Source organism: Solea senegalensis, linkage group LG4, assembly GCF_019176455.1.
Source record: "Solea senegalensis isolate Sse05_10M linkage group LG4, IFAPA_SoseM_1, whole genome shotgun sequence".
In the NCBI taxonomy this organism is placed as follows: domain Eukaryota; kingdom Metazoa; phylum Chordata; class Actinopteri; order Pleuronectiformes; family Soleidae; genus Solea; species Solea senegalensis.
In genome coordinates, this window is record NC_058024.1 from 21526805 (window position 1) to 21546851 (window position 20047).

At 40.2% G+C, this 20047-nt stretch overlaps 1 protein-coding gene across 3 annotated transcripts in view; it reads left to right on the forward strand.

Moving 5' to 3' along the window:
- The first annotated feature begins 3004 nt into the window (after nt 1–3004).
- The window catches only part of itga7 (integrin, alpha 7), a 32651-nt gene continuing 15608 nt past the window's right edge, over nt 3005–20047 (forward strand). For 2 of the 3 annotated variants that reach the window (XM_044024084.1, XM_044024085.1), the window contains exons 1-4: nt 3007–3483; nt 18850–18977; nt 19441–19520; nt 19781–20036. In XM_044024084.1, coding sequence (XP_043880019.1) covers nt 3284–3483; nt 18850–18977; nt 19441–19520; nt 19781–20036 — 664 coding nt within the window. In that variant the 5' untranslated portion in view covers nt 3007–3283. Of the gene's footprint in view, nt 3484–18849; nt 18978–19440; nt 19521–19780; nt 20037–20047 lie in introns of all 3 variants that reach the window. The other variant, XR_006360288.1, reaches the window with a different exon arrangement.

Below are 20047 nucleotides of genomic sequence, written 5' to 3' on the forward strand. Positions count from 1 at the left end.
CACTCAAATTGCCAGTGTGGGCATGCTTACATTTAATTCCATAATAACCCCAGCCACTCCCACTTACTGCATCCCACACTATCCATTAATCAATACAGTGATAGTGCTGACGATGGCTATTTTAGTCATGGAAGTGACTGGGCTCTAAATGGAAAAAATGACCCTGCCCATACTGTATGTACTGCTCCCTGTTGCCCTGCCTGCCATCGAAAAGAAGCTTTCTCCTTGAAGCTTTCTCCTTGATAGTCTTTACAGCTGCCCGTCACTGTTTTCTGCCTCTCTTGCGCTCCTGCTTTCCGACAATCTTCTCCCTCCCTCTGTCTCTCTCCCTCTGAGTGTGCTTTCTTCTGTCTGAGGGCATTCTTGTTTGGCCTCCTGCCCGAGCTGCCATTAGGATATTTTCAGCATTTTCTCGACATCCCACACCATTCCTCTCGTCTAATTCTCTTCTGCCCTGTGGAAACCTCTGCTGCGTTCACAGTGTATCTCGCATCAGAGATGCCCAGAACATGGACAAGGAACACAGTGGTTTATGGTTTTCAGCTGGAGGAAAAAAAAACCCACAGCTTTCGATCTAGTTTTGAATAATTCTTGTCATGGTTGTGAGTTAGTTGTTTGAGGGAGTTACTGTGTACAAGGGGAAAACACTCTTGTTCTGGCTTTGATGCTCCACAAAGATACAGACTTGACAAACTCTCGTACATGTATGGAAACTTAAACATAGATGAAAACATTATTCATATTTGGACATGTAATAAACATACAAGAGATTTAAAATTCACTGAAAATAATACCAAAGTTGTTTTAATAAAAAACTAACTAAAATCATAGACAGCATTTTGAGCTATTAGCTTCTTCCTTTAAAAAAATAAAATAAAATAAAAAAATACCACACTAAATACAGCAGGGGGCGGAAAATGTATGATACCATAATGTTGGCCCGATCACATGAGAGGAAATCCTCCTCATCCTTTCTGGAATCTGGTGTAGAGAGTTAGGATAGCATGCACGGACACTAATCTTCAATCATTTCTAATCCTCCTTTATTTAAATGCTGACATCTTTAAAGGAAACTTTGCTGCATGCTTGTCTCAGGCTTTGAGGATCAAATGATCAGTAAAGTCATTTGTTTCTGAAAGTAGTAGCCATGCAGTAAACCAACCATCTCACACAATTAAATTAATCTTTGACTTTATTTACCTGAAAATCTCTACCTAATGAACTCATTTGTGTTGTCTCTGTAGATTATGGAAAGGTATATTTTCATATTTTAAGATAGCATGACCTCTGCACACTTGACCTAAATATATAAATCTTGGGGAAATGGGGCAATTTGTATTTATTTTGGCTGCTAAAAATCATTTTAGATCATAGATTGTGATATATATCCTCTCACCGGTTTGATTTAGATCTAATGGGGACTAAATTTGTTTGGCTCATCTTGACAAAAAAAAGAATCAAAGGATCAAAATCAAATCTCTCAAGTTCATTGGTTTTTTTTTAAATTGAAATATTGGATTAGCCAAAAGACTGCAGAGGAAAACATGCTGGTGTTTAAGCTCATTTTCAACAGGGCACAACAGACTCACTTTTTAAAGATCACAATATACATTGTGACAAGAGCACATTGTCCAGTATAGTAACTAATCAGTTGAACACTTAATATAATTTTGATAATTTTGGTAAAGGAATAAATTCCAAGATGTGTTTAGCAAATTTGTTTGTGGACCAAAAAAAGAAGAAAATATTCCTATAACAATGAGGCCTTCACTGGATTATTTATTATTATTGATTTGTCTGCTGATACTCTCAATTATTCAGAGTATCTTTGTTTGGCCAAGAAACCCAAAGATCTTTACTTTACAGTCGAATACTGTCCTCATTCAAACCTCTGACTGGTGTTTTTCTAGACTAATCCTTTCAACTCTTGCAGGTTCTTGACTTTTGCTGGGCTTGTTTTTGTCAGTCACATGTTACTCTGATCTCAAACTCCACCTACAGCAGCTCACTGGTTTATTGTAATCTCAAATTTCATCCTTTTTCACAACTAAAAATCACACTCATTCAATACGGTTGTAACAAAGAGTAACAAATGACAGGACACTAAAAACCTTCCGCTCTAAATAATTCACCTGTTTGTGTTGTGGACGTGCAACTGTTGTGCGTAAGGTTTATTGTATGGAACAGTTGCGGTGTTCCACTGACAGCTGCACACAGATTGACTCAAGAGAAAATAAAATCAGCTGGTAAACGCAGAGCAGCTGCTCGTCATGGAGACAATGCAGAGGAGAGGGCATGACGGAATATAGTGATGATTCACTGGTGTGGGCACCAATAAATCATATCAGATCAGATCGGAATCCAATTTGATACGCCTCATCTCACTCCTGCAATTTTCCTGATTATGTCTGTAGTGAAATTGTCTTTGTCACAGCTCATACACTTCTCCAACTCTTCGGAAGACAGAAAGGTCCTATAATAAAGTTTCCCGGGTCACTGTGCACATTTCTCACGTCTCTTTTGTCTCGAGAGGTTCTTTTCAGATCGCTGCCACCAGAAGTCACACATCAGGCCCTTTCAAGCTCAAAGTCCTGGACTGAAACAGCCAATCGACTGTTTATTATTCAGTAGCTTCTTGACAGTGTGTTCCAGTGGTCCTCTTTCATGCTCCTCAAATCTTTAGACACCTGCAGCAAAGAAGTGGCCACGGAAGCAGGAGCAGACTGGACCGTGTGAACTCAACAGATGAAAAGAAGTCTCCTGTCTTTTCGCCCTCTCTCTCTCTCTCTCTCTCTCTCTCTCTTCAATAGCCTCCAAGTATCTTGACAACCTTGCCTGGTATTTTGGCAGCAGTCCCTTGAGTGTTGATGTCAGCTGAGAGAGGGACGGGAGGGAGGAGGGTGGGGGGACTGAAAGAGAGAGGGGAGGGGTAGGAGGAGTGAGCGGGCTATTCAAGGCACTTGTCCTCTGTCTCCCTCTGAGCATAGAGGAGGGGGAGGCGCACATGCATTGATAGAAACGCACACACACACACTGACACACACATTCTAGTAGCAGCCACATTTTCACAGCCTGCTCTTCAGACTGACAGCAGCAAACGGAGTTGAGAGCCAGCACTGCAGAGCAACCGAGGATTGGAAACAAGGGAGGCATCTACAGGAAAGGGAAGGAGACTTTGACAGGATTTGCCCTTTTTTATTTTTTGCCTCTTTGCTCTCTGGGAGCCATTGAAGGAATCTTCTCTATACTCTTTTAAACTGAACTAAAGGACCTGCACCCAGTTATGGCAGTGGGACATGGGAACATGGCCTCCCTCTTATCTGGCTGGACTACCCTCCTCTGGGTGCTGTTGACCCTTTCAAACCAGGTCTGGGGCTTCAACCTGGATACGACCCACACTCTGCATAAGTTGGGAGACCATGGTACATTTTTTGGTTTCTCTCTAGCACTTCACCAACAGATTACCCCAGAGCCTCAGAGCTGGTGAGTGTCATTGAGTTTGTCCTGTGAGCCATGGGAGATTTTGACCTTTTGGTGCACCTTACATTTTCACTTTAAATGTGTGATGTCTTTTCTGCAGCTTCTCCTTCTCGTGCAATATAAAATGTTCCCTTTGCCTTGACTTTCCATTTCAAAAGATGTGATTTTAACCCGGGGGCTCTTACAGTCAGCATTTCTATGCTGCACCCATCCTCACTACAGCCATAACTCTCAAGTGGATGCAGGAGTTGTAGCATGTTTATGCGAGCCACACAGCTCCGTGTTAATAGACGGTGATTTACTGTAAGTGCCGAGTGGATGAGAGTGAGTTCCATGCTGAATCAGCTAACAGGTAGTGATTTCTGTAAAAGGTAGAAGATTTTAAAGTGATTTTTCCTGCAGCAGCTCAGGTCTGATGCTGAACAGCCTTTGATAGGACAAAGAAAGGAGACACTAAAGTGCCTTATATTGTGTATGGATGTGTGCATGTGTCTTTGCTTGTCCATGTCACTGTGTGCTTTCTGATCTGCTGTTTGCCAATATTTTGCATAACAGTTTTAGTCTAACTGGAACAGACAATCAAAAAATATATCAAAGAAATTACTTAAAAGCAAGAGGCAGTTTTAAGTTACCTCAGTGATTTGCAGTTAAGAGGGAGATAGAGACAAGCAGGGAACTACTCAGTAATAGGCCTACGGTACTATGTGAAAGTCTTGGGCCACCATTAGATTTGTTGTTTTATCAAAAACTATAATGACAATATAGTTTCATTATTTCTCAATCCCTTTATTGGAACAAAATAAACAAACAGCTTCTCCAGGTTAAAGTGTCAAGTATTTAGTGTAATCTTTAACCATTACACTTACAATAGTGTTACCCTGGCTCTCTCAAACAAGGAGTGGAACCTTAATTAGTGTTATTGGTAAAACCTGTGTATGTCTAATTAGTTCATGTCAAATATCTGCTGTGAAAAAGGTCTGTTACACCTGGTTTTTTTCTATAGGATATTACATACAGTATGTTGTATGAGTTCAACTCAGCTTGTTAATATATATATGTATATGCATATATATATATATGTATGTATACATATATATGTATATATATTAGCTTTCAAGTAAAGGCAATATAAACAGTAAAAATATAAAATAGTCAAATATAAATATTTATTGGCACTCAAGTCTATGGTTTACCGTATATTATTACTATATTTAATAAAATACAATTTTATAAAATAAAGAGATTCTTAAAGAGAAACTCCTGTACTCCTGTATTTATAAGTATATATATAAATATATATATAAATAAAATAAATGCTATCCCTGATTTGGAGCTCCATATTTAACAGTCAGTTCCTCAGTTTACCCAGGGCTGCAGTCATCGTGTCGCCTGGTAAGACTGGGGCAGTGACATCAGCGTCCACACAGACCGTCAGTGAGAGTCAGGTCACCACCCTGAAACCTGCTCACTGTCCAGCTGCATTCCTGGAACTTATTTTAAAAACGGACTATGAGCGTCTCTGCTGCAGACAGAGACAGAGGGACTGAGGCATGAAAACAGACAGCTACATCCACTGCATCAGCGGAGATGATTGTGCCAGGAGATGATCAATACACTTCGCTCTTCTGATGTGCTGAAAGTGATGCACCTATACTGGAAGCGAGTGGCATGAATAATCATACTTCCAGTTTGCTGTGATATCATCACCAGCTGCATGCACTTGTTAGCATTCATCTAGCCCAAGTAACTGTCCTTTTAAATACTTTGGCACAATCCACAAGCTGCATGTTTTTCTTAACTTATAAATACCCACTTAATAAGAAATAACTGAGGGTTTATTAACTTGACTGAAGTTATACCAATACTGTCTCTCCTTATAAAGTCGATATGGCAAATTTGTTATTATATGCATTTATTTATACCATTGTAATTCCTTTTGATGCTGATGTCAGGTAAGTTACGTCTCATACACTGCTGAAGGCAAAGTCAGGATCTTTAGCACCTTAATGTCTGACTGTGTTCACCAGCTGGTCTCTAACTTTGTCGACCTTGTGTTTGTTTCTGAGACGACAGCGTGCAATTGATTCATCATGCTAAAATAATTGAGGCAGACTCTAGCCAGTGCAGATAAGTAAAAGTGGAAATGAGTGGAAACGCAGATTCTTCTCTAATTCTTTGTAGAGTCATCACCACGATCAAACCAGCAAACCTTCCACTCTCAGCAGTTCATAAAAAACATATTGATCATTGTTCTGCTAAAACTAGAGAGAGTAATAAATAATGATAAAGTCACCCATGTGGAATGTAAATTTTGCAGGTTCCGTAAACCCCATAATTCCCAGAAACATACACAGATGAAGTTTTATGGCCCCAGCGACTTTATAGCGATTTTATCGGCACTAAGAAATGTAGACATTCATGTGATTACACTTTCAATTAGATGAATGTATTATTCAGGTAGTGACACAACCACCTTTCCTGTTTGAATAATACATTTCCATTAGCAGCATGACAGTGCCCTCTCTGTCTTACTGCAGATCAGGAACGTCCATTATTACTGTATCTCTGCGCGTAACTTTTCTGATGTACTGTCATGAAACACTTTGCCTGAAACCTGCTGTAATAAAATGCTATTGACTCATTTTCTCTTTTGTATGGTGGCGTCTTGGGTTACTGTTGCCTGTGGCCACTCATTGTGTTGTGCCGTCAGATTCAAGGGTGAAAATGATATTAGTGCTTTGATGCGTTGTCCTGTGCTTGCTCAGGATTGTATCATGCAGCCTTTATTGTTGTAGTGCTAATACGTATCAGCTTAGTCATGCTGTCAGCGTTTGGTTTGGTTTGCTGGAGGCTCAGAAAACAAAAATAAACCCAAAAAAATCACTTTGTTGTTATCATAAGAATTTCTTCAAAGACAAAACCTTGACGTGTCAGGGAGCAGATATTCACAGAGATGGCAGGTTTATGTGAGGAATGTTTTTGTTCATCTCAGTGCAGGATTGTGATGCTTCCAAGGCCTGCACTTCCTTTTCAATACAGTGCCAAAGGCCATGGCAGAGGTCACGCATGACACATGACCACATATTGATTGGCGTGTTGTAAGGAGATCTTGGTCAGTGACTTGTCAGGAGGAAGTAAAAGAAAGCATGTCACACATACACAAGGTTATTTAAGAATCCCGAACCTGGCATCCGTGTTATCAGGCTTGTTGTTCTGTAGCAGAGGCCCTGAGCTGATCTTAGGGGGGCTTCTTGTGCCACTGCTGATGCTAGACAGAGGATGAGATGAGAGGGTATTTCAGTCTGAGTTATGTGTAGGTCTGCTATTTGTACTGCTATGAAAAGTGCTTCCATGAATAGTCCGTTGCCTTGTGAAGACAGGAAGACCCCTGACCTTAATCCCTCCACTGCCAGCGTTCTTGAGACCAGCTACTGCGTGTTTTTTCCTGTACTGTAATTTAACTGTGTCCGTAAAATAGTGGCATCTATTCCAGAAAAACAAAATGGACATGGTGTGATCAATATTTGACCTTCTGCAAGAGCATCTTCTTTAATGTCACATCAACAAACATCTGCTCCAACATATAGACTCATGACACTGTGATATAGCAAAAATGATTGTGATAAATGTTACGGTAACTGCCACACGTATATAACACTGGGGCATGCAGTAGATTTCTGCTTCAAAATTGAATGTACAGGATTTCTTTGACAAAGTGCCTTGATAAAGATGAGGGGGCTGTTGTGCTTGCTGCTTTGATGTAGGCCACAAATCATCTGTTATTGTTTATTAGTTTCTTTTTGGCCTTGAAAAACACCTAATGTGGTACTTTGGTATCCTGACCCACTTGCTGACCTCCCTTTGTCTTACTTTTCAATTCACGGAAGCAATTTCCTTTTTAATTTTTCTCTTTTTTTCAGTGTGGCACTGACATTTCGCACAATGCTTTTTTCCCACTCTGGGCTCAGATCCTGTTAGTGTGACCTTGCAGCATGCCACACATCGCTGACAGCATTGTCAGTTTGTGATTTACCATACACCGTCATTAGAGCGACAGTACAATTGGCTGTGTTGCATCACGGGGAATGTGGAAATGTCTCAGGGTCCTACAAGGTTCATGTTTAGCGTGGACCTGGCTTTTTCTGGGTGAGATACTCAATCTCATTGGCAGTGGGGGCCACCAGGTATAGCAGATCTAATCCCAGATATCTAGTCTGGAGTTTGGTTTCAGAGCTTTGTGAAGCTGAACAAATCCTCTCATTGAACCAGCGGCTTGATTTACTAAGCTTCAAAAACAAGTCACCAACAGATGACCTTAAGGTGATTGGAAATGCAGTACTCTTAATGGCACTTCAAGACCTAGTAACATTTTTGATCTGACATTTTTGTCAAATATGCTTAAACTCTCTCTTCCTGGGAGATTGAAGGAAAGACATTTACCCAGCATCCTCCAGTGGCACATTTGTCCAGTTTTATGTTTGATAATCATATACTTAAATTGGACCCAGCATAACTGCACCACGGAGTCTCCACAATGAAGAATTTCACCTAATTTGCATTAAAATGGCAAAATAATAGCTGCTTTTTTAACACTGGCTTAACAGTTGAGAATGTGCCATACCCCCTTCTCCTCCCTGATTCAATTCTTTTCTACTGCTCTCTCTCTCTCTCTCTCTCTCTCTTGTGTGTCCCATAGTAACTCTTGCTAAATCTCTGAGGGGCCATTCATGTGAAAGCCTTGTAAATATATAGGAACTCAAACTGTTGCAGTGTTTATTTATACGAGAGATCAGTGAGAGGAAAGGTTTTATAGCATGGACTTTACAGTCCAGGGTGTATGCATGCACTCACACACACACACACAGAGCTATTCTACTTAGGACACTGCACTGACTTCCATTCATTTTGACAGCCGAAACAAAGCTTTATCCCTAACCTTAACCTTAACCGTGACAGTGAATGCCTAAAATAAGCACAATTCAAATTTGAACCCTACACATAACCAGTTCGGAAATGAGACTGGCCTACATTGGACCAGGTTTTGGTCTCCATGAGGACGACTAGTCTGGACAAGGTCAGTGTTTATGCTAGAAAAAGGGTCCTAGAGAGGTAACAAATACCCGTAGATACACACACACACACACACACACGCACACACACACGATTAATGCGCTTTACTGCCTCCCACTTACTCTCTGTCTATTTAACATTCTCCCATTCCTCCACTGCTCCAGTTTGGATAAAGGCTCAGTGGGAAGCAGCGCTGCCCGGCCGAGAGCTTTTAGGAATATTACTCTGTGTTACCACGTGTTCTCTGGGGACAGACGGACAATCTGCAGAGTCAGGGCGAAATGTGCAACTTAAATATGAAAGGGATGCATTTAAAAAAAATAAAAAAGCACAGTGGCAGCGGAAGACGAGCAGGACCTGATTCTGTGTCCACAGTTCAGAGGTAGTTGACACATAAACACAGTGGCGTCATCTGAGATTATGTATTTGTGATATTTTGTTGCGTGGTCAGAACAAATAATCATTATCTTAGGTGTGAATTACTGGTGTTTGACAAGGATCAGGCTCGCTCTCACTGTTATGCATTACCTTGGTTGACATGACTATGAATATCATATGATCGGTGTGTGGGGGGAGGGGAAGAAGGTCTGATGAGAATGGGAACTGTGGGGATGAATAAATCATGGCAGGCCTCTCCTTTGATTAAATGTGTGTGTGTGTGTGAGTGTGTACGAGTGTGTGTGTGTGTCTGTGTGTGTATTGAAGGCAACTGTGTTGCCTCTGCTAAAGATGTAGTTTAATCAATTAGCTGATAGCAGCTCCAGTGGGAGCTGATTGTGAACTGGGACCAGAAATGAGCCACGGAAAGCTGATGGGAACAGGGAATTGGGACAAATGTAGATACGGTTTGTTTATATTTATTTTAAAAAAGATTGGTTTGATTGTGCACGATGGTCTGAGAGGGTTTATCTGATGCCCTTTGCATTACTAATCTATCTAATCTAACCTTTCTTTTTTCTTTATGGCATTTTGCCTTTATTGGACATGAGATAGCCAGGGGGGCAAGGACCCTTGTTATGGCCTTTGCTCTGTTTGTTTTTGTTTTTTTCTAATTTCAGCATTGTAACTGATCCCACAGCTTTGAGAAAAAACAGGGAAATGACATATAAAAACATGCAGTTTATTTGGGAATATTGTGCAGAACCCTGTTACAGGGAATCTGACTGTCGACCTATTTATGAGGAGCTGTTTTAACATAATTTTTTCAGTTTTGAAGGAGGCAAACTGCAAGGTTCTTCCCTGACCCTCTTTTTGGGGTCCCTGTTCGAAAATGAAATGCCCAAACTAAATCGAATATATATCTGCAATTACAATCTCTATGTGAATTATCTTGGTCTCAAAATAAAGATAGGTGTAAGTGTCACTGTAGATACCACTGTGCCAGAGTCAATGCAGATGGGACCCACAATAAATGAAGGATTTTTCCCTCGCCCAAAGAAATATTGCATTTTAAAATAAATATCAGCTTTAAAAATGTGCATTAGGAGATTTAAAACTCATGGATGTCATGTAACAACATGTGCACATTAGCTGTGCAAAGTCTAATGACGCTGAAGTGAAGCAGAGTGAAATTACAGAGGTTTTAATGAAGCGATGCCTATGCCATTTATGATTACTATGGGTTAATTTTACTTACATGTCACTATTGGTCTAATAAAAACTTGTTCTGAATAAAAAAAATTAAAAAATGTTTAAAAAAAATCTATACATTTGGGGCATTTTTCTCTGGAGCGTCAGAGACAACTCTGAGCCTCAGCCTGTTCAGGGCCATAGCTCCGGCTGTGATTGGCCAATCTGGGTGATTGACAGTTCGTTTTAATCATCAAAGCCAATAGGACCAGGCTGCAGGACGCAAATGCATATGACGTAGTTTGACGGGCATTGGCCCTTGTCCAATCAAAACAAGCTAATGGCCGTCTGGAATGACCCATCAGACCAGGCAGGAAGAGGCCCCAAAGCATGCTGGGAAGTCTAGTTCACCGTTAGAAGCAGCTTTGTTCAAGTGAAAACAGCTTGTTTTGCTCACCGACAAAGGTAAGACAACATTTCTGGTTGTATTTCTTGAAAGTGAGTTGTTGTTTTGCTCTTATTTTGCGGCTGGATCCGTGAGTTTTGGTCGTAGAGTGATAGAAATGGTACTGTTGGAATCTGTGGTGACTCTACTGTCAAGCAGGCATGTTTTGTTTTTTTCAACATGACTAGCTGATTCTCCGGTGCCGCTTTTAAATGTTTACGCTGTTATGGTGTTTTTTCGGCTCGTGTTGGTTAGATTACTTGGCGTTTAATCTGTGTTTGGTGAACATAGGAATGGTTGGAGCTTTTAGAAGAGCTTTTTTGCCCCCGGTACCGGGGCTACTGGGGTCAATATGACTTGAACGCTGGAATACAGCAATTAGTTAATGCCCACTTTATTCTTAATTTGAGTTAGTTAGTTATCTATACTGTTTTTTTTCTGTGGATGTAAATTAAAGTGAAGTCAATTGTACAGTATTATAAATACCAGACTTTAGCGGAATACGATACTAAAAGGTCATAAAGAGCAACTGAAGGTGGAAGATGAGAACCAAGTATCTGCATAGACAAATCAATAGATGGATGAGTAGATAAGAGGGAAATGTGGGAGATGAAAAGGAACTGGGGAGGGACAGTGTCAGGGCTACATCCTCTTCTCACTTTGGACCTGAGGGCCAATCATTGCCCCATCTCTGTCTGGAAATAGCCGTTCCTTTATTGATCAGTTGTGTGGCAGGTGGTGAGCTCAGGGTTGTTAAAGATGTACATGAAGTCAGGATGAAGCTACCATTGTCTTTTACAACACACACAAAAAAATCATTATGACAGTGTGGCCGATGAAGTGGCTTATTTCACTTCTTTTTTTTTCTTTTTTTTTTTTAAATGAATGCCAAAGTGCCCATGTGATGCCCGTTGAACAAATCCTTAAAGCGGGAAGTTGAGTCACATCCGTAGGCAGTGAACCGTAATATCCCAGAGGGGTTCTGTAAGGATTGGCAGCTGTTTCTGTCTCTCCTTTTGCACTTAACTGTGCATTACCAAAACCCCCGGTCTCCACTGTGCAAAGTGGGAGACAGTTGAAATGTTAAAAACATAATGATTCAGAGCTCAGTCACCTCATTCTCAGCTGTCGTTGTCTCATCGGCCACACTGAAAGGAGAAACTGGAGTCAGGTGTGAAGCAGACTGGTTTTTACGAGACTGATCGTCACAGTGGACAGTTGGACAGGCTGCAGTCAGCGTGTTGATCCGAAGTTTACACAGTTGTTGCACAGCCTTTTGTTATCAGGTGTGAATCTGTGCATGTATGAACAAAAACTCGGGTTATTTCTACACTCTTAGCCATATTAAGGTCTGCATGCTTGCACACATTTGCCTTGTCTGTAAGTGTGTGTGTGTGTGTGTGTGTGTGTATGCAGGTCAGAGGTCACTGTCTTGCCTTAGGATAACAACAGAAGGCCTAAAGAGCCTCTGGCCCCCATGCCGATCCCATTGAGCCACTGTCTAACAGCCACACACTGCTCTGCGATGGACAGATGTTAAAGGGTGTGAGCAGAGAGATTTAGAGGCATCGGATAAAATAGTCAGCAAACTAATATTGGAAATGTGGTGGGGTGGAGTGTCTGATGCTGCATTTCATAAACTTCATTATCGTTCAAGTGCCCACGCCTTGAAAATTCCAACAAAGGGCTTGGTTTTGAAATGGTTTCTAGTTTCTGTTGCTCCTTAAAAGCATCTTCAGGCGAAAATATGAAGTATGAAAAAGCTCTTGTCCCTTTCAACATGCTGTTGAGGTGATGTGCATGTATTTATAAATGTGATCACCTGATTATCCTCTGATGTGAGCCTCTAATTCCCCTACTTGTGTGTCTCTCACACATCATTTCCCCCCGCTTTTTTGTCCTTTTTTAGTTCGAGTGCATGTGTCTCGCCTCCGTAAACAAACTGAATTCTCTCGGGATTACTCAATATGTTTTGCAGATGCTTGTGTGTATGGTTAGCCTCAGTTTGATGTCCATGAACTTCTCAGTGAGAATAAGCTGATCTTTTTAGTTGTGTAACCGTTTGCGTAACAACTCATTTTATTCATGCACAAGTAGCATAAATAATATTTAACACGCTGTAAGTGCAAGTGGATGAAAGTGCCACACTGAAAATGACAGGAGTTAATCATTATTTTTATGGTTGCCAGTTTTTCATTAAGATGAAATAGACCACCGCTATTAATTGTTTTTCTGGTCTGCCATTGTGATATGTATGCTGATCTATGGCCAATGATTTAGTAAAAAAATGTAGACCACAATGTAATTTTCTTCAATCTTTTAGATGTAATATTATTTATAAAAAGGTTCACTATGTTTATGCATTGTCTAAACACACTTTGAGACAAATCCCATGTAATAGTGTCAGATGTTTTACATCTGAGGTCAGGAAAGGTTAAGGATAAACACTTTTATTGAAATGTGATTTTTTTTTCATGCATTGTGGTGAAAAATATCACAATTATATGATTATCGTGAATTTCCTTTACAATTTTGAATGGGGGGCGGTGATTATTCATTTATCACGTGAGCAGCTTGAGAATACTGTGAAACTCAATAATATATACTCGTTTGATTTATTTTGAACTTCCCAAACTGGAATCCTGCAGTTTTCAAGTCATGCCAGAGCCTCACGATTTACAATGATCTTATTCAAAAGTGTGTTTCAATTGGATCCTGTTAAATCACATGACCAAACCTTGTATCTATAGTTTGATGGTAATAGTTCATGTTCATAATTCAAAACGCGATCGCAGTCAATGTCGTGTGTCGTTATGCTTAGTCTGATTCGTCTAATCTTTGAGTGAAATGTTCCCCAGTTTGTTATTTTTCTTTTACTTCAGAACCACAGGTAACTGTTTCTTCAACTTTTGCTTCAAAGCAATGAAGTAATAATCTGACATTTATTGCCATCATTATCAATATGAACTGATTTGAATTGAATTCAATCACATTGTGTTCCAGTCTTTTGGACACTTGCTGAGGCTGTATGTGGGGATGTGAGTCATAAGAGTTGGGGGAGGAGTGGAGGAAGATGGCATTGTGTGTTAGTGTGTCTCGGTCTTTGTGTAGGGGTTTGGTCGGGGGGGTGGACAGGATTGTGGAAAGTATATGTAGGGGTCACTGCACAAGTGCCCCTCCATGAAAAAAACACACGGGTGCGAGTGCAGCGTAATGAAGGGGCTGTGTGTTGTGTTTTTGTCTGTGATGATGAGTTGGGAAAACAAGTGTGATTACAAAGGGCAGGGCTGTACACCACTGTGAGGGAAACGCTGTGTGTTTTAAACAATGCTTTTAGAGATTCTTCAGTAACAGCATTCACTCATTCATTCATTCATTCATTACCACTTATACTTTCACGGTCATGGCGACTGGGTGGGGGTGTAGCCAATTGACTGACTAGCCAGCTTTGACTTTACTATCCAGCTGACACCAGTCTATCACAGGGCTTCCATTCACACCTCTTGTTGTGAGGTGATGGCGTTAACCCCTGCACAAACATGCAGCCCCTCAATCACCAAATACATTAGTTGTGGACCATGTCAAATTTAAGCTCTCACAGTACAAATGTAATGAATAGATAAACATCTGATTCTGATGATATATAAAATGATATAACACTATCACTATATTTCTTCTTTTCTTTTACTTACATTTTTTGAAGATATAATGTATATGTGTCCTGTATGCATATAATTCATCCTGCGTACTTTCAATGATATCCAGTGTTTCTCAAACAGGCCCAAAGTCATTCTTGCAAGAATCAGGCAAGTTACAAGTCAAGACATAAGATTTCCCAGATATTCCACATTTAAATATGCTAAAAAGACAGCCATATTGAATTGCTAGAATTTCAAATAAAAATAAACCCCCACAGAGCCTAAAATGTAAATATTGGAAATGCATTTCAAATATTAATCCAAAAAAAAACACATTTAGTGCAACTGTCCTTTGTGGGATTTGAAATGTCAAAATTTAATTTCACGTGGTCGTGTGGTGTCACTTGGTTGCCAGGTTTGCATGCAAGCAGACTCACAATGTTTTCCGTGTTTCAAAAGCAAATTGTAACGCTAACCCCACAATATTTGAGAAAATGTAAATATTCCATAAGTAAAGTAATGTTGTGTCATTTTACTCAAGTCTAAGTCAAGTCAAGACTTTTACGAATGTTAGTCAAGCAAGTCTCAAGTCCTCAAATTTGCAACTTAAGTTAGACTCGAGTCCCCCACCTGTGGTCTCATGTTTACTTTCTCTAGTTTAAAACTACTACACTATATGTGTCACTACATCTATTTATGAATAACACAAATACTCAAAGAGATGTTTGTTGATGGGCCTCACTGCTGTGATCAATCTGAATCAAGTTTGCATTTGTTCAACAGTTTAATTTGAGATAGAATACCTGCAACACTGCTGACATCCCTGTCAGCCTCAGTTGTACTTGAAGTTCAGAGCTAACCAGCAGATATTAGCATTCCAACATGCTAAAGTAAATGGACTAAGACGGTGATGTTAGAATTCATCTCAAAGCATCGTGGTGCCATGAGACGGGCTGCAGACCCTCAGTGTGATCAGTTAGTCAGATATGTCTGACACAGACTGGTTCCAGGTGCATTATCTAATCTGCACCTAATCTCTGTGAGCAACCTGGTTATGTAAAACACACACGCACACTCACAGGTTTGCACAGATACTCTTGTTAGGACTCTGCACTGACACCCTAAACCAGGGTTGTCAAACATACGGCCCTGGGGCCAGAACTGGCCCGCCAGAGGGTCCAATCCGGCCCACAGGATGAAATTGTTAACATTTCACACTAATCTAAACGTAATTTCAAATGCTCCAGATACCCGTGACTAAATGTTTGTGCCTTTATAGATCCAGTGTGCTGTGTAAATTGTAAATTTAGGCATGATATTGTTGAAATTGCACTTATATTTCTCAAGAAATGTCATGTTTTGTAAAATTATCCTTCATTAAATGTAAAACAAAGGAGAAAAAACAAAGGAGTTCTTGTTGTTCATAGGTTATTATTCTATTATTTTGCTATTTTTATTGGTCCGGCCCCCTTGAGATCAATAACCAGTTAACCTTAAAGTAGACACACCACACACAGATTCTGGTTTCCATGACTTCAGAGGACATTACATTGACTTAAATAAATTTTCTGGAGACTTACTTTATCCCCTAACCCTAACCTCATCCTAACAATAAAACATATCTTCACCTTAAAAATGTAACAATATTCAATGCTTTTTATCCCGGTAAGAAAGACAAGTCCCCATCATGTAACTGTGTAAACAGATTTAGGTCCCCACAACATGAGTAATACCTGGAACACACACACACACTGTGGTGTCTGGGCTCATGTGGGCATTTCTCTAGACACTGTCACACTCAACACCCCGTTATCTCCTCCGGGCTCAGTGTGCAGCAGTAAAAACATACCCTGTGCCCACACACACCTCTCACTCCTGGTCGAGCTGCGGGTTCACTGTAAGATGAGCTCGGTAGTGGAATTCATGATCACATTATCTGACGCATACTGTGAACAATGAAGGGAGCTGGGAAGTCGGTAAAGGGCGAGTAGGTGACAGCATTGCTCATTCATGACATGTTATCTGTGTCCAATCGGGGACATGTGTTCCTGTCTGTATCTCTGCATTGTCCAACTTTTACTGTATTTACTCCACACAAAAAACGTACAAAGGCCTGGGCTGTGAATGTTTATTTGTGGCCAGTAACATCATGGTTATTCTGTTTTATTCACGCAAATATGATATGTCATGAGCATATTTTTTAATTTAAGCTATAATCATTTACTTTTAAGGATGAACTGATTTGAACACCTGGCAACAATATCAGGACATCACTAAACATTGCCTTGGACTTTCCGTATACCCATGTGTTTTTGTTTGATACAACTAAAAACAAACGTTTACATACACATGTAGTGTGAGCAATAATTCATCATGTGCAGCCCCCCCAAAAAGCATTAATTAATAACAACACAGAAAGAACATTAGAACAGCTCACCTGTTTGACCCTGTACTGTCTCACACCTGATATGCTCTAATATGCACTGATTATAATACCTAGACCTGTCCTCATCTACTATAACATAAATGTGGCACTCAGAGGAATACACCTATTAACCTCTTGAGCAGACACATCCAGTTTTTCATGAAGTTATTATCTCTTAGAGGTTGATATCTCATTTAGCTCATATTAGGCTTGGAAGTCATCCAACTCTCTCCTCCAAATACTGGTGGTCTAGTCTAAGATCTTCACAGACCTCCCACCCTCACAGCCTGACACCTGCCTGTATGTGCACATTAGAGAGGGGTGGGAGGGGGTATTACTGGGCCTTCTAAACATAAACTAGAGCCTGCTGAAATGATAAGCTGTAAGAGCGGGTAGATCTTATCAGTTTCTAGTGATATGCTCTGACCAGATCACAGTTGTTTAACCTGTTTTCACTGGATTAACACTATATATCACTTGTAGAGCACCAGTGATGTAAAGTTATGTGTATGTCGTTGCTTTGATTCACTGTTTTCAGTTCCCAAACATTCAGTTAAGAGAGATAATTACAGATGCTCGCATGACTGCACCTTAGAAAATGTATTTTCAATAGGAAAGAATAAAAAACAAAGTCAGTATATTCTGTATGGCAGTCTGTGTTTTATCATCAGTGGTAGTGTGTGTGTGTGTGTGTGTGTGTCATATATGGCCTGAACGCAAAATTAGTACAATAGTGTATCATGTTTATTTCTCCACTTTCACATCACTTGTTGTGCTTTATATCACGTGAGCAACTTGAGAACACTGTCTCACTCACCAATATACAATATACAGTGTTTTGATGTTTTTTGAATTGCCCAAAGTAGAAGCCGGCATCGCTCCAGTCAGGCCAGAGCCTCATGATTTCTTATGACTTTATTCAATTACTTTTTTTTTCACTTTATGTTCCCAAAATATCTGGCTGTGATGCAAAAACACAAACAAACATTGCTATTTGCTAAAAAAGCAACACAGCAGCACATTTGATCCACTCACATACCAAGAACAGAATGAAGCCATTATTGTCAAATAAAGCGCTGTATATAACCCAGGAGGTGCTGTACACATGACTCTTACAGTGTGTTGTGACAGCACTCAGATGTCCCCTCTGTTTATACTGCATGTGCGGTCTCTGCAGTACTATCAGCTTGCACCACTGCATTTATCGGCACAAATACTTCCCAGCTACACAGAGTTCTAATTTAAGTGTGGACACAACAAGGCGCGTATGATGGGAGGGAGCTTTGTAGCTACTTTGTAGACACACAGCTGAGCCAAGTATTTATTTTAATCATTGTTATGTCATTGTTATAATTAAATCTAAGCAGTTTGAAACGTTTAAACTGCTCTTGTTGCACCATATTTGATCTTTGTTGTGTTGGATTTAATCCTTGTTAATCCTCTTTTTTAAAATTGCTTTATTTTTATTAAATGTATGATTTTCTGTTCAGCTCCGTCTTTTCCCCTCATCTCGCTTTCATCCGTGCAGCATATCGCGCCTGACAGTGTTTGGTGGAATGTGGCTCAACGTTCCGTTTTTAAATAGCATCTGAGTCTGAATGAGCAGCTCCTAATAAGGCAGAGAGGGCAGTGACACTGGCCCCAGAATATCAGCAACCACCTCACTGAGCGTAAAACTGCTCCTTCTCTTGATAGCTATATAAGATATAAAAGCCTCATGATTCACAGAGCTGTGTTCAGTCAATTTCAAGTCATGACAGCTCTTTAGGCGGTGCCAACAAGATTTCACTTTGCTTGAGCTGCAGATGTGTATAAGTCAGAGGCTTCTGTTACCTGAGGCTAACATGGTTTTATATGGTTTTATATGGAGCAAGAACACCACTCACTTTTCAGAATTAATATTGCGTCCATTGTGTATTTATTGTTTATGATTGACTTTTACACTTAACTTTGGTCCCTAATGCTACATATAGGCTACCCTACATTACGTGTGAAAATCTTCTTCATGAGTAGAATACACACTGACACCATTTGAGTACAGATGCGATCATTTGCTGCACCTGTATATTAAACAGACCTCCATTATACAGCAAATAGAGCTCTCAAGCATCAACTTTCTTTTATGGTGCCCAGTATTTAATAGTAATTCTGACATAGGAGATGTCCCTCCTGGAACATCAGCCGTGACATCATGTCATTTAATGTCCCTGGTCTTCCTTCAGGATCCTGGTGGGGGCGCCACAGGCAGCTGGACTAGGCTCCTTGCGTGGCAGTCGACCAGGAGCCCTGTTCAGGTGTCCAATCACACCAGAGGAGTACGACTGTGAGAGGGTGGATATAGATGGAGATGGTGAGTTTGTAGTCGTAGAAGTGAATTTATAAATCACCAAAAAGCTTATTAAAATTCAGTTGTGATGTGCATTTTAACTGAAAAGTACAAATACAAATGAAAAGTTTGATTCTGACTTTTTTATTTGTATACATATATACATATGTACATATATTTATATATATATATATATGTGTATATATATATATATATGTATATATATATATATATATATATTTATGTGTGTATATATATATATATATATATATATATATATATATATATATACACATACATATATATGTATATATTTAAATACACCCCTTGCCTTTAACTAGTCATATGCATTTCATAAAGTGAAAGTGTCTCATGACTTGAACTCCAGAACTCCATAATATAACAGAATGCTGTTTGCCTACTGTGGCCGTGTTCCTAATTGGTTTACAATACGGAAACCACCACTTCCTCCTGTGTTTCCTTTCAGTGAGCCTGGACAGAGAGAGCAAAGACAACCAGTGGTTGGGAGTTACTGTCAAAAGTCAGGGGATTGGAGGGAAGGTGGTGGTGAGTAACGAGCACATCATGTAAATTCATCAGCACAGGAAACCACACTTGGTCGAGAACGATGCTTTGTTGTTCTGCTGCTGATCCTGTCAGTCGTGGACAGACGCTCTCAGTTTTGCTTATTCTGGGTGGGTTTATTGGTAGAATTTGAATATTCTATCCATACACCTGACCTTGAAACAAACGTCTTGTGTCATAACTGTGAAAAAAAAAACAACTAAATAAATATGATGATAATGCAGTTATCGCTTCCTCACTAGACTTGTGCTCACCTGTATGAGCTCAGGCAACGTGTAAGTCAACCTTCAGAGACCCGGGACCCCATTGGACGCTGCTACGTCCTGAGTGAGGACCTGACAGAGAGAGATGACCTGGATGGAGGGGAGTGGAAGTTCTGCGAGGGTCGGCCACAGGGACACGAGCAGTTTGGTTTCTGCCAGCAGGGCCTGTCTGTCAGTTTCACCCCAGACAACAACTTCATTCTGTTTGGGGCTCCTGGGACATACAACTGGAAAGGTATGGTACTG